The sequence below is a fragment of the Topomyia yanbarensis genome, chromosome 2, assembly GCF_030247195.1.
Source record: "Topomyia yanbarensis strain Yona2022 chromosome 2, ASM3024719v1, whole genome shotgun sequence".
In the NCBI taxonomy this organism is placed as follows: Eukaryota; Metazoa; Arthropoda; class Insecta; order Diptera; family Culicidae; genus Topomyia; species Topomyia yanbarensis.
This window is the reverse complement of record NC_080671.1, coordinates 306,678,310-306,694,277: the sequence shown is the minus strand read 5'-3', so window position 1 is coordinate 306,694,277 and position 15,968 is coordinate 306,678,310. Positions and strand designations below refer to the sequence as shown.

The following is a 15,968-nucleotide window of genomic DNA, read 5'->3' as shown; positions in this document are numbered from 1 at the left end:
GTATAGCCAAAGGCGAATGTCATGTTTCTAAAATCGAACCATGTCAAACTCGTGATCCCACTTTACATACTTTTTGCCGTCCTACCCTCCTTCAGAACGTGTTACCCTCAACCCATAACCGATGCATTTGCATTAAATACGTCCACTATCTATCTATCTCCCACAGGGACGAAACGCTGGAAGCACTGAGTGACGCCCGGGTGGTGGCACCTGCCGTACAAACCGCTGATCTGCATTCGGCTGACCATCGAAACTCGTTCCTGTACGTATTCGACTATCAAACCAAGTTTGGCGATTTCCCACAGGTGAGTGAGTTTTATGTGGTCTTTTGTTTGATAAATGCACAAAATCGGAAAACACAGCTATGCTGTCGGTTTCGACAATGCAAAATGAGAAAAAATATTTGCGAGGCCATCGATTCACCGGAAAATATTTTCCTGTCGAATGTACCGTATCCACTTAATCGAAAGTTGATTGCAGCTTTCTGTCCCTACCAATCTTGATTATTGTGCTGTGAAAAAGCATAACAATTGGCAATCTGCCCTGTCAGCTGAAATCAAATCAACCAATGTGTGTGCAGTGTGTATTTGATATTCACTTCTAACGAGGTCAGTCATAGTTGCAGATTGCTTTTTGTTGGAGCTTATAAATGATAGAATGAAAACATGCTTTATTCAAGAGAGAGAGTGAGAGAGATTGAAACAGAGAGAGAGATAGCAAGTTTATCCGTACTTGACTTTACAATCGGATTGATTTTTTTTTTCAACCCAAAAATGTGGAAGGATAGGATCAGGATCCACATCCTATTTTCCTATCCTACGAGTCAAACCCGTTGCGCATGCGCGACTACAAGTGCAGGAATATATGTTGCTTTTCCTGCCGTCTATACGCTGGTTGCTGATGTCAGGGCTCCCGTGTGGATGCTAGCAATATTGAATCCCAGTCCACCGATTCGATGTACGAACGGTATCTATATGCAAGGTGAAGAGCCACTACGCAGGTGATGTATACAAGGTGAAGAGAGCACTTTCGGTAAGCTCTGCAATATTTGATGATTTATGGAAGGGCCAGAGAGCAAACCCGTTTCGCCTATGCAATGAGCAGTCTCTGTTTTATTCTTTTTGCATATTTGAATATTTTATCTCCCTCTGACCCAAGCCTACTTTATCCGTTTCCTGGATAGACGTTGACACATGAGAAGTATGCATTCATTTTTTATAAACGATGATTGATGATTCGGTCCTCAAGGCATGTCAACCAGACCTGTACGCTTGTGACAAAGTGTTTTGTAATAGTTGTGACAGCCTCTGTTTAGCAAATGTTTGTGATGCTACAAACTTTGATTCACGTTGTTTGGTGTATGCACCCGGGTTTCAATTAGGGCAGCATTGGAAAATCAGTATTAACATGGGAACGTTTAACCGAATGCTCCATGCATGCATTGGTCTATAACTTTCGCTCGGGGGACCATTTCATTCGATGAACATGCAGATGATCAAAATCAATTGCAATGATGCGAGGCTTCTCGATAAAATCGTTACTTGGCCGTTTGCAGTAGGTTGAAAAGTGTTACTCTGATGGTGATGGTTAGGACTGCCTCTCGATTTTTTTATCATCTTTATTTATTATTTTTAAAACTCCAACCTTGCGTAATAAATAACAACTAACATTTTTCCATTTTGGGTAAATTACACACCAAAAAATAATGAAATTTAAACGACATGTAAATCAATACGAATGTAAACATACAACGATTGAATCAAAAATTTGTTAAAATCAATTGGAGCATCAAACAGCATACAATTTTACACTTTCATTCGTGTAATATTACATGTCATTCATTTTACAACAGTATTCGAGTAAAAATACATTGAAGTGCATTGGTTTTCCGTTTAAAGAAACTGTAATATTCAATCCACGTGTAAAATTATTATAAAACTCGTTGAAGAAAGCACGACAAGTCGTGCGTATTTGTGGTGGAACTTAATTTTACATTTATATTCATGCTCCAAATATGTGCATGAAAATAAACTTAAAATCACAAAATATTTTTTTCTGTGTATTTCGCTTTGCTATTCGCTTCATTCGATGGAGGCGCATGATCACTGATAACATGAATCAAGCTTTTCGTCTCACAACTATAGAAAGTTTGTATAACCTACAAACACTTTATATCATAGACTTGCGGAGAGAAAAACAGTAAAACTAGCAACAATGAATGTAAACTGGCATCACGGAAGCTCCCATAAGCTTTGCATGAGCTTCCTCTTGTACTTCCCCTCTCAAAACCCTCATGCTCGTTTGGCTGCACTTTTTGACAGTCCGTTTGGCTGCAATTGTTGACACTTCGCTAGTCTGTGTATTAAGTGTCTGTAGTATAACCTAATTCACTTCGAAAATTAGTATTTCGACCGAGTCCCGGAGGACCAAGCCATATATACCAGCAGTTTTCAACCTTTTTCGTACCACGGACCGCTTAGAAATCTCCCTGAGTTGTTGCAGACCCTCACGGTTAAACATCAATTTTGTATGCTATCAATAGATTATTTTCAGTCTGTTAGGGAACAAGATTTGAAATTTCAACGTCCACTTGGAAAATATATTTTTCTTCGCGGACACCCAGCAACGACTTCGCGGCCCCCTAGATGTTCATGACATAAATCAACTTCAACTTGAATGCTCAGTTGTTTAGAAACCGTAAATATGTTTGTCCAATAATGCAGTCAAAAATCAGAGGTTTTTGTTGTTAACTATTTAATTTCGATAATTTTTCTGAAAAAGTTCTACAAAAGTAAGCTGTTTCATTCTGAGCTATTTTGTTTTCTTTCGAGACTTCATGATATCCATGAATAACCATGAAATTGCCTGCTGATATGATTCTAAATTACAGCATCGGCATCAGAAGATCTGGAATGTTAGGGTAAAAATTTAGTGGGCCAAAAAATCGAATTTTATTTTTTATCTTTTAATCGTAAAGTGCAGATTCTGAAAAATGTCATCTATAATTTTTATAGAGATTGAAGCAGTAGACGCAAAGTTATAGCGAAGACTACATATTAAGAAGACTCTATATCTCTTTCCTTCCCCCATACAAACGAGAAGCGACAGAGGTTACAGCGCCTCTATTGGGGGAAGCTTAATGTAAAGGTGTATACGTGTGTGTGCATCACTATGGGGAGTACTATCTTTATCCGAAAGTGGCGTCGCTGTTACTGTCTCCAAATTCTGGACAGAGTTGCCAGTATTCTTAATATCCCAAAATCCGACGAGTATGTTTCTATTACTTTTGGGTAAGATTCTATTGTCTTTTCGGTAACAGACCACGCAATTGCGCATTGTGGTATTATACTCATATTCCCGCAAAGGTAGTAAACGGTGGAATGACGAATTTCGGTTGCTGTTCATGTATGTGCATCACACAATCAAACACTTTTTCAGTATGTGTCAACCTCGGTTTTGTTCGCATGTAGAATAATTCAGTCGATTTCTATGATAGTATTAATACCGAGTCAAACCAACCGGAATCCTGGCGGATATCCAAACAAATTCAGGCTGGAATCTACCCCAATATTGACAGAAACCAGCCCGAATTACGGATTTTTTACTGGGTAGGTTGGATAGCGAAAAAAAAAATTTGGGCAGTTTCCGGATCCGGCCTAGTTGCCAGATCCGACACAGTTCCCGATCTGGACCAGTTCTCGGATCCAAACCAGTTCCCAAATCCGGACCTCCTGGATCCGGACCAGTACCTCGATCCGGACCAGTTCCCGGATCTGGACCAGTAACCGGATCCGAACCAGTACCTGGATCTAGCCCATCCCCTTTTCCCCTTTCCAAGTCCGGACCTAAACCAGGCCCAGACTTGGTGCTTAGATCCAGACAAGTGTCTGGATCCGGACCCTCAGTTCGTACACGTGGATTCAAATCATAGGTCTTGGTTCCCGTAAATGACGGGAAGGACTGCTCATGTTTTGTGCAGTCGCTATCTTGCTGTTAACGTCCGTGAAAGAAAAGAAATTTCAATTTAACACCGGCCGAAGTACCCCACCACTATTCCGAGTCGTTTTTTCTGAATGTGCTTTGAAGATGGTCGAGTGTGAGCCGATCTTCAAATACGGAATGTGTCGTGTAGAAAAATCGAACCTCGTCTTTATCCCCATTGTGTTTACTCCGCTTGAAGCGCAATACAATGACAAGCGAAGTGCTACACATTTCCAGACAATCCGACGCGTTACTATTTATTGAATAAGAATTGATGAAACATGAGTGCGACGCAGAGAAGATTTGAATGTGTTAGTATTGCCGTTTGGGGATTTTTTTTTTCTTGGGACCGTTTTAGCATGAAACGTCTTGCTATTAGAGCATTTTTTTCTTATTACCGTAAAGGTATTACGGCCGAGTTTTGGGTGTAGTCTTCGGTTATAGCGTTTTTCATCTTGCTCCCGTATGGTAGTGTGGCTTAGACTTGAAACTTTAAACGCGATTATCTCGAAACCATGTTTTCCCAAAAACGTCTTTGCGGTGCCTATGATTGCCGAAAAAGTTTTGAATCGATCTCAAAACTTTTTTTAGCTTGTTCATATTTTAACTCTGTAATTTTGAACGATTCCATAGAAGATTTTTTTTAATGAATCGTTCAAGGACACCATATACTAATGCGCGAAAGAAGGTATCCGCTCACAATAAAAAGTTGGTCGCACAAGATCTAATATTTGTCCAACAATATTTTTTCGAATTTCATTTTTACAAATTATAAACAAAAGAAAGATCCACGGCTCCGTTAAGCTACCGCTATGAGCCGTGTCAAATAATCGAATTGAAATAAACAGACGCCATTTTCGGGTAACCTAAGTTAGGTATGCCACGTTACTAATATAAAAATTCTTTGAAAAATGGCGTTTTCACAATTTTGAAATTCTGCTTGGTTACTGAGGTATAGCGAAAAAGTCAGTTCTGCACGGCATGATATTCTACATGCCCTCCTCTCTACGTTGACCAGTTGGATGCCGTGGTCGATCCAGCGACTCTGGTTGGAGTGTGGCTTCCGGTTCACTGGTGCACCGACGACCCTATACTGGTGGTTTGTCGCGTGCAGTGCTACTCGGCGTAGTCCCCGACGGTGGAGCTAGCCTTCACCGACGAAAGAATGTCTCCCGCAACCGTTGACGGACGCGTTATTCTTCCTTTGATATAGTCCGGTAGAATGCCGAGGTCAGTCCAGCGATTCCGGGTGGAGGATTGTGTCCGGTTCATTGATGCCCCGACGATTCAAGCCGGCGATTCGCTACGGACTACTCGGAATAGTCCCCTACGGTGGATCTTTGCTACTCCGACGAAGAGTTCCCCGGCAGTAAAAGATCTTCCGAAATCGATGCTACCCGGGCAGATGCCGAGGTCGAACCTGCGATTCAAGGTGGAAGGTGAATTCCACTTCACAGGCGCCTCGACGACCATTTGCCGATGTTACTTCCCGATCTACTCGAACTAGTCCCCAGCGGTAGGCCTAGTCTACTACGACGGAGAAATTTACCGACGTGGAAATTTCTCTTGAAACCGTTATCTTGATGCTGGTCGGATAGGTAACGAGGTCAGTCCTACGATCCCGAAGAGAGGAAGGATGACTTCCGGTTCTCAGGTGCCCCGACGACCTACCGTTGATGAGGCGTGCGCTCAGTCTCAGTCCAGTTGGAGTGTAACTTCCGGTACATCGGTGCATCCAGGGCGTGTACAGCTACGTTGCTGGTCGTTGCTCCTCTCGCCAACTTCGTTGCAGCATGATCTGAACGACTGTTCTGTTCACCGCGTCCCATTTTTCTTTGCACGCGCACATTCTTTCGACAATATTGGCCATATTAACGTCCTCACCGACAATGGTTCTCATTTCGTTTCGCTCGTGCTCGAATCACGGTCATTCGAGAAGCACGTGCTCAGGCGTTTCCTCTGCATCTCCTCACGCGATGCAGAACGGCGAACTCGCGGCCGAATAGCCATCACCAGGCAAGAACTGCGTCATGTGGCCGTTCACCTCAACGTGCGCTCTGTTCACCCACATCTACAGGCATGGAATTAGTCGATGGGTGCATCTACCATTTACAGCGTTATCCCACTGATGCTTCCACTGTATTAAGGCGTCAGCTCGGGCTCGTTTGCGGACTCCTCTCGTGCTTCGATTCCTATAACACTCGCTATCTTCTTCGAGTAGAAGGTTTATGGGAATCGTTCCAGCTATCACGTAGGCTGCCTCTGACGAGATAGTTCGGTATGCGCTAGACACCCGCATGGCTTAGCCGGTCGTCTATATTCACTCCCATTTGTCTAACTTCTGGCTTTGAGTTGATGATACACTCTCCGACCGAAATTCTTGCCTGTTGCACTGCCTTTCGGTTGCTTATCAAAACCATCTCGGTTTTGTGGTAAGCTAACGTCAGCTTCTTCTCGCGCGTCCGGTCTTCCACAACATCTATCGCCTCCGTTGCGAGTACTTCTACTTCCTCTAGTGATTCGCCGATCATTAGGAGCACCACGTCGTCCGCAAAACCGACAATCTTCACGCCCCTGGGGAAGCTCAGCTTGAGCACTCCGTCGTACATAGCATTCCAAAGAGTTGGGCCAAGTATTGAACCCTGTGGAACGCCCGCTGTTACGGTTACGGTTCCAGTGTCAGTTTCGTAGATCAGTTGCCGGTTCTGGAAGTAGCTCCTCAGAATCCTACAGATGTAGTCTGGAACTCACAGTCTGTGCAGCGAATCGGCGATTGCGGCCCAACTAGCGCTGCTGAAGGCGTTTTTTCGTCCAGTGCAACCACTCCGCAGTAGCGGTTACCTCTTCTCTTTTGTATCTCCATAGTTTCCACGACCGTTCGTATGGCATCCACGCTCCATTCTCTCTCTGTGTGTGTTGTAGGGCTACCAACAGGCATATCGGCCTGTATGCTGAAGGATCTCCAGGGGGCTTGCCTGGCTTCGGCAGTAGCACTTAGTTTCAAATGAACGGTATAACGTTACCATAAGCTGATATTGAATTTTTAGTTGATTCGACTTTCAGTTCCAGAGTTACGAGTTGAAGAGTATGGTCACATAGCAAATTCCCTAATAAACCGGTAACACCATGCTGTCCGAATAATTTAATACATATTCAAAAAGGTCTTTTGTTCCGGAGTTACAGCTTGGTTATTGAGGTCACATAGGAATTACTCATCTAAACCGGTACAATCATAATACCTCATAGCTTAAAAATCTAGTGAAATGAACATCAAATTACTTCGATTCGCTGACCTAGATCACTGATGGTGAATTCTTGGAGTAAATTTTTCGCCATCGATAATTCCGGAAGTCCCAGATTTTGGACATATTCCAAAACTAAACTTCGATGATGACTAAACCAATTTTCACTGACCTTGTCTCAAAAGGAAGGTAGGTTGAACCCCCTATCCACCCCTCCTTCTTCTCACACTCCTACTTAACTCTCTCACCTCACCCCACCATCTCAGGCCTACCTGACGCCCGCATTCCCTTCACCCACTCTTAAACCAAAATATGTTAGGTTGTCCCCAACGTATCCTCCCACTAATTATCCCCCTATAGGGGTATATCCTCTCCACCCAACCCGCATTTCAAAATATGTTAACATGAAAACAACATTGAACTCACGCTGATTAACCTAATTAAATATTATATTATTTTTTGTTTCAAGTGTGTCAGAGTCGACATGTTGCTCATTAGGATCGTGGCAGTCGTGCACTCATAAATACTTACCAAGTGTTATAAGAATACAATAAATATTTCCACAATGTTAAATTGAACGTAACCAAAACCAACTATTATATCATAACTTAGATAAATGAGAAAGGCACAATTGCACCACTAGGTGGATTAAAACAGGTTTTTCGTTTTTAGTACCGTACTATTATTGTACAATTTTTAATTAAATAATCTCCATCAATTCTTTTTCAGTAGAAGTAATATTGTTTTGTGACGGAAGGGGGTGGGGAGGATATAATAAAATTCCGTAGAAAACGTCTTAAAACTTCATTAGTGTTCCAGAAAATTTATTTCTGTATACTCATTTTAAAAACCAACGCAAAATACGACAATAACATAGATCGATTCCAGCGCTTCTAAAAAAAATATAACTAGCGCCGTTCTGTCTTCGTGTATTGGCTGACCGAACTGCGTAGTCTCACTCTAGCGTATTGCTACCCATTACTTTGGCATGTGTGCAGCCCGTGGCAATACAAGTCAAACTAATGGGTTCACCATTTGTTAGAGTGAGATAATATCCCATCAGCGCTTGCAGCAGCATTCACGCTCTAGTAGTTATAATCTCTTTTGGTGGCTCCACTTATTCTGACGCCGTGTTACATCGTTTGATGCTACCTGTCGTGGAAAAAGTATGTCGAATAGAGTGTCAAGGGAAATGTAACCAAGAAAGGAATGTCCAAAGAAAAAAGTTTCTCTGTTTTTTGAGTGGAAGGAAACCATTCGAATTATACCAAGTTCAACCCAGGGGTTGCTTGTATCCCATCACAGTTGTCGTGTAAACAACCGTCACTGCAACTGCAGAATCTTCCTTCGTTATTTCCGTTCCTTTGCGCCAAATGTAGATTGCTGCCCCCACTCAACAATGCATACGTTCAGGCGCACGAAGGAGCATGCTATCACCTTATGGTTACAGAAAGACAATTTACTGTGCTGTAAGATTCAAAGCAAACGAATGAATGCATCCGTGAATCTAGCACAAAGGAAACTATTCCAGTGGGAAATTGTCGAAGAGGAAATGCATGCAATTGGTTGCACCGAATGGGTCGGACATGTTCCATCTACGGTGTGCAATTGTGCATGTCGTTCGACTGGATAGGTACTAGTTTCCTGGTTTCCTGCTCCACCGGTCCGGGCCTACATAAATACGCTTTGCAATTGTTTTGGGTGTACTTGGGGCGAACTTTTCGATCACAGATTCTCTGAATTACGGCTCCTTACCATTCAACCCTTTAATTGTATGGCGCTCTGGCGGGCAAAATGGGGCACGAGCATTGCCTGTGCTGTGGCCGCCGTATTGTATTGCATGCTAACGTTAGCAACGTGCACCGGGGGTTACGAAGTTTGATGATTAATGATTGTTGCTGATATGTCCTGATTAAATGACGTTCATATTACCAGATTTGTTTAAGAAAGGGTAGTAGGTGAAAACATACATGTATACAATGTGCGTATTTACAGTTTTGAACCACTCTATGGTATTTAGTTTTGTCGGTACTACCGATATATTATGTCATAAAACGTAAAGAAGACAGATTCTCTTCTAGTGCGCATTTCCGAAAGAATTTCGAAGCGGGTTTTGCGAGTCTTATTTTGCTATAAATATCTAAAAAATGGAGGAGTGTGTGCCTGGCTATGGACCGGTTCCGCATGTGAACTATCCGCCATTTTTGACGTGTGCGTTTTGCTAGTGCTGTGAAACTTATATAGGAAAGGTCCTAGCATGCGTCAAAACGAAAACTGTCTGGATAGTCTGAAGACAAAAGTTGGAATCTTTCAAATATTCGAGCAGAAGTTAACTGCTTGATACAAGAAACTCAGCCGTGTTCAGTGAGCCAAAACAGATAGAGAAGCGCGTAGCACAATCTTCCGGGTGGCCAGAGCGCTTTAAATCGAAAATAACTGTGCCACAATCAGAGTGATGCAATGAGCTATGCCGAGAATTGGATTGCTGGAACTCATAGCTCTTGGAAAGGGCCGCTCTCAACAGGGTGACGAAATGTACGAAGCCTGAAAAGAGCCTGTGAAATAGAAGGAAGATGGATGGTGCAAGCAGTCCCCAGACAATCGTAAAAGGGGCACAGGAGAGTCCTACACTGATAACATAAATTCGTAAATATAATGAAATCGATCATACCATACACGAATTCATTCATCGTTTTCTGCAACGAAGTATTTTCGTGCATTCTAAATAATAGGTTTCGTTCATTCCATGAACAAGAATGGCCACTTGGTGAACGAAATCTTTCGTAAATTTTACACGTTTAATGTATACTGCACGAATGCTATCGTTGATAACGACATTATTTTTCGTGAATGAAACGAAATGTTTTGTTTATTTTAATAAACGTGTGTGTATATTACGAACGATTTCGTTGGTCGCACGAATTAATTTCGTTTATCTTAGAAAAGTGTTCGTATTTATTATCCTCTTATTGTTTTCAGTCGATCTTTTGGGATCGATATTTGACAACATAGATTTTTTTTATTTAAAAAAATCGATGTGGCCAAATCGATTTTATTGTGGTACGAAGAAATGGCCGCTTGATGAACGAAAGTTTTCGTAAATTTTACTTATTTGGCTTACATTGCACGAATGTAATCGTTGATAACGACATTATTTTTCGTGAACGAAACGAAATGTTTTGTGCATTTTAATAAATGTTTATGTATATGATGAACGATTTCGTTGGTCGCACGAATTTTCGTTCATCTTAGAAAAGTTTTCGTATTTATTATCTTCTTATTTTTTCATTCGATCTTTTCGGATCGATGTTTGACAACACCGATTTTTTTAGTTAAAAAAACAAATCTGGCAAAATCGATTTTATTGTGATATGAAGAAATGGTCGCTTGATGAACGAAAGTTTTCGTGAATTTTACTTATTTAGTGTACATTGCAGGAATGCTGTCGTTGAAAACGACATTAATTTTCGTAAATGAAACGAAATGTTTTGTTTATTTTAATAAACGTCCAGGTATATTACGAACAATCTCGTTGATCGCACGAATTTATTTCGTTCATCTAAAAGAAGTTTTCGTATTTAATAGCATATTCTTTTACATTGCTCCGGCAGAGAAAAACTCAAAATTATTCATGCAAAACCATCGATTTGCGATGGCTCAACTGAATCCGTACTGCTCCGGATTCTGGATCAACTAGAAGCGGAAGAGGTTTGGAAAATCTTCCTGAAACCGGCGGACACGGATACGGCTACTAAATAGCCAGATCGAGACCGCCGTGAACATCAACAATTATCTGACGAATAACAACAATGACTCCATATTCTACCTCTATTGAAGCTCTGTTGACGTTGACGATTCGACGAATGGTGCTCGTAAATATTATAAAAATATTCGTATATAGCAGCGAACAATTCGTTTGCCGAACGAAGCTGTTTCGTAATAAGCCAACGAAAGTCGTTTCGTGGTTTTCACGAAAAACTTGTAATAAAAAATAAATGTGTTTCAATAGAACTACGAACGATTCATTATATGTACGAAAAATTCGTATATTTTATGAAAATTATCTGTACGAAACTAATGCATAGCGATTTTCGAATATATTCTATCAGTGTAAATGGAAGAAGAGGAGAAACCAGTACTGTGCCGTGGTAACGATAGACGTTAAAAATGCGTCATTTGAGTATTTTACGGTGTGTGTAAGAATAAAACTCTTGTTAGTATTCGTAGATAAAAATGGGCACAAGTTTTCCCCGGTTTATTCATATAAAACCTTCATTGAACTGTAAAAAAGATATCTTTTGTAAGTTCTTATGGTAACGAAGGGCAAGTCTGTCTTTGCCATGATACATGCTGGTAGTGATGAGCGAATCTTAGTAACTATGCCTAAGCTCGACTCCTACTCGCAGAAGACAAATGATTAGCCGAAAGTTACTCTCCATTCAGAATCGCCAGACCGACTTCGACAACTACTGGTTGGCCCGTTGAGCAGACCAAATGCACCATCGAAAACTAGATCAAGTAGCTCGAGTCGAAGCACCGTCTTGGCCGCTCTACAAAATACAGTATCGCAAGAAATTCCTCCACCGGGGAAATCTTAGTCACCACTAGCACCACCGGGTACTACTCGAGTAGAAGCTCGGAGCTTCATGGCTCGAGTACCCAAAGGAGCTAAACAGCTTAATGAATACCGTAAATGATGGTTTACAATGGGAAAGTCGGAAGTTAAAGGTTCAAAGGAATAGCAGTTCAATTGGTTAAGATAGGCTCCGTGTAAATTGTAGTGTTTTAAAACGTCGTTTTCGTGCTCAAAATTAATAGCGTCCAAACCGTTGACTTTTAAAGTATAGTTTGTTCGAAGAAGTTGTTGTTCTTATGATAGCGCATCTACAGGAGTATACCGTTAAGTGATTAATTCACCTATAACTGATATACGAAATTTATTTTCCGAACTAATTAAAATAGAGACTTTGTATCTTCGGCAAAGTTATAGCAAATGTTACTGCAAAATAAATTGCTGAAGACATCATTTATCTAGCTTTAATAGTTTACAAGTTATGGAACATTATATGGAAGACCCCTTAAAATTAGTTTTTTCATGATAAATTTGTTAGACATTCTTCTATCTTCTTGGAATCTTCCACAAAGTTATTTGCGGTATCGAAACACATATTTTTGCCGAACATAGTTACCTTCCTATCTGTTGAATTTAAAAAGATATTCCAAATTTTACGATATTTTTGAGGTAACTTCCATCTTAAATAACTCGTTAAGGACCAAAAAGGAGCAAACAACATCATAACATACTGAAAGTATTAGTTTTTAACTTTCATATAGTCGCTAGATTGTTAGTCGAGGCGATTCTTCCCGAGTGTTATATTCAAAACGTTATCCCATCGTAATGCACAGTGTAAAAATCCAACCAAAAAGGCAATTAATTGGAAGCCGCTGGAAAAATATGACAATATATACACCAAAAGTTGCGCATTTTTTAATGAAACAAGATGCAAATTTGTTCACCGCACGCACTTGTGACCGGAGATATGAGGCTTTGAAGATCCGGAACATTACCGGTTTTCATCAAATCTGAGGCCTAATTCAGAAACTGTAAAAGTAAAAGTTGTGGAAAACGCCAGCGATTAAGATGCAATCAAATTTATTGACAGCACGCACTTGTGGCCGGAAATATGGGGCTTTGAAGATCCGGAACATTAACGGTTTTTCATAAAATCAGGCTCCCAATCAGAAGCCGCAGCAAACAGACCAAAATCTATATATTGAAAGTCGCGAAAAACTCCAGCAATCAAAACGTAATAAGCATTTGAAGCTGAAATACATTTTACTGGAAGCGTTTAGAGCTGGAGTGCATTTTGATCTTAATTCACTTTGGAAACTTAGAAGCCGCAGAACAAGTACAAACTATTTAACGATCAAAAAGCAATAAGGTTTTAACGCATGGTAAACTCTTATTTCATAGTTTTGAAAGAAAGTACTACTGGTATCTCATATAAATGCGTCTGTTAAACTAGTAATACTACGGCACGTTCAAGTAATTCGTGTATATGGTAAAAAACGAACCTAATCAGTATCAAAAGAGAAAGATTCTGAAATGAAAACAAAGTGAGATTTTGGAAAATATGCGAGTATTTTTTCAAATCAGTTTACAATGTTTCATAGAAGCTTAATATTAATTCATATGAACTTATTTCTAATCAATTGGACATGAAAACAAAAGAATTGCAATATGGTCGTAAAAATATAAAAAAAATCACTACAAATCAAACTCTGATTCAGCATCCAATTCTTCGTCAGACATGTCTGACCACTCGTTAAGCCTACATTGAAGTTATAGGTTTCAGCAACCAGTATCAACAAAATCTGCTCTCAGAGCAATCTGAGAGAGTTCACTCGAAAACATTACGAATTTTACCGCCGCAAATTGTCACAACATAATGTGGCGAGCGTATGTGTGCCTTTGCTGGTTATTGGGTAACAGCGCCGTGTTATTTTGTGACAATTTGCGGCTGTGAAATTTCAGGCCGATACTAATTTATACAGTATAAACTACACAAATTGATCTCTTAATTGCTTAATTGCTTTATTTGATTGTTCGTTAATATCTTTCCGTTCTTTCTAATTTCTATTTCAAATATGACAAAAATGCGTATTGGAGCCAAGTCCTCACCACCCTCATGTGCCCCCTAGGTTGCAATCGACAGACCGCGTTCATTCCTTGTACCCAACTTATTCAATTTTACCGAAATTTTCGAATGTCATTACTGGAAATCCATTTCAATCCGCACTGAACCGACGAAAGACGGTGTCAGCTCTGATGGGGGCGCTATTTGCTCTTTTTTGCTGCACTCTCTGTTAGCGTCAGACTCGTTTGCGTATTTGATACATGGTGAGATTCAATCAGAAAACAAACCAGGTCAGATGTCCATATTGTCGAGCTAGTCCAAATTATGACGCTGAACGTGAAAAAATCAGAGTTCCACCTATTATCCTTATTCAATACATTGCATTGCCACCAATAAAAAAAGATTTTGAATGTTTGTTAGAACGATTTTCTTCTTGCTGACGAAACATACTTTCCGACCAAAAACTACACGTTGGAAGCCTGTGAAAGTCCAGCTTAAAACGAGAACACAGGTTTAATACCCTATTCCATCAAACTTCGTTCTAAGCGGATTTTAGATGTTTTTGTATGTTGTGTATATTGCGATAGCGCTTTGTTCCTAAACTGTAATGCTCTATTTTTTATTATTTTCACGTAAAAACTCAATCGGAGTTTAAAACGGAAAACGCTATTCAGAATCGACAGCAACGAACCCATCTGGTCCGTGGTCCAGGAACGTACGTCGGTTTTTTTATGCAAATGCAATCAAGCGAATTATTTGGTATGTTTGTTAAACTCAAACTGAGGTCAACTAGGACGCGGACTAGACCTCTAATCGGATTTAATTTGCCTCTAAATTTGAAACCAAATCGTAAATGACGAACCGAGCGTGATTTTTTTTTCAACCACGGACAATGAATCTACGTGATGGCATATTTTCCTTTATAACAGCGTGTGCCAATAGAAATGGCAGAGTATTTGTCATGTTCAGTTTGTGACATGACCGGCTAGCATTCACCGTATCTGTGCCAACGGGACTTTTTTTTCCTCGTCAACCAACCAGCGTATCGTTGGCCGAGGCCTGACTTCCTGGTGCGCACGTTGGTCCATGACAAGCGTAGAAAATCAGTGAATGTTTGAAACTAACAACCAAAACTACAATACCTAGTCTTGTGCGGATGAGTGAACGAGGCAGATAAACACACAGCGGAAAAATATAAAACTCTGTTTGCTATTGGAATTTTGCGCAGAGAATTCTCTATGTACACTTATTCACATCATCTCGTGCATTTTTATCTCGTTTTCAGCGACAAGGCTGCATCCACGGGGAAGACCTGCCGTATCTATTTGGAGCACCGCTAGTCGGAGGATTCAACCACTTCACCAGAAACTACACGAAATCCGAAATTGCGCTGTCGGAAGCGGTCATGATCTACTGGTCCAACTTTATCCGCACCGGGTAGGTACTGCTGGGAAAATTATGGGTTTGTCATATTTTTTAGATTTTCCGGTTGAAACTGAGCTCTTAAGCATTCTTAAGCTAGGGTGCAGATGGGAGCGGTAAATGGATTTCCCGCAACACAACCGCACTCAAATAATGGTAACCACATTGCTTATCGCAACGGCACTTCATCGACCGCATCGTTAATGCATGGTAAAACGCAAAATGCTACAAATCGAGTCTTATTGGTTGGTGCTTAACGGCGATAATGAATTAGTTCTCGGGGTATACCTGTTATTGCGAAGCATAAATTCCGAAAGATAACCATTAACGGGAAGTCGAATAAAATTAGCTTTGAATTATGAAGAAATAAGTTGAAATTATAAAATCAATCTAGCCCTGGTTCTAACTTCATGAATTTTAATTCTGTTCGGCTTGTTTTAAGGACCTTGAGAAGGGGTTCAAAATAGGCTACACATGCCAGGTTCGATTATTTGTAATTTGAGTATTCGGAAACCGGAGATATTATTTGCATTATTCAGACAATATTTATTTCTGCTAAACTATATCACACACCCATAATTTTTAATTGATGTCAATTACAGTTTATGGAAGAATGGATATTTCGTAAAAAAATCTCAAAACTTCGTATAAGTGCAGAAATATTATTTAGCAAATAATATTGAAA

The 15,968-nt window shown here is 40.4% G+C and overlaps 1 protein-coding gene across 1 annotated transcript in view; it reads left to right on the top strand.

The window, feature by feature from the left end:
* LOC131683504 (neuroligin-4, Y-linked) overlaps positions 1–15,968 on the top strand; it is a 181,236-nt gene that overhangs the window by 121,165 nt on the left and 44,103 nt on the right. Inside the window, exons 8-9 of the mRNA XM_058965533.1 lie at positions 167–305; positions 15,147–15,298. Of these exons, the coding sequence (XP_058821516.1) occupies positions 167–305; positions 15,147–15,298 (291 nt within the window). The remainder of the gene's footprint in view (positions 1–166; positions 306–15,146; positions 15,299–15,968) is intronic.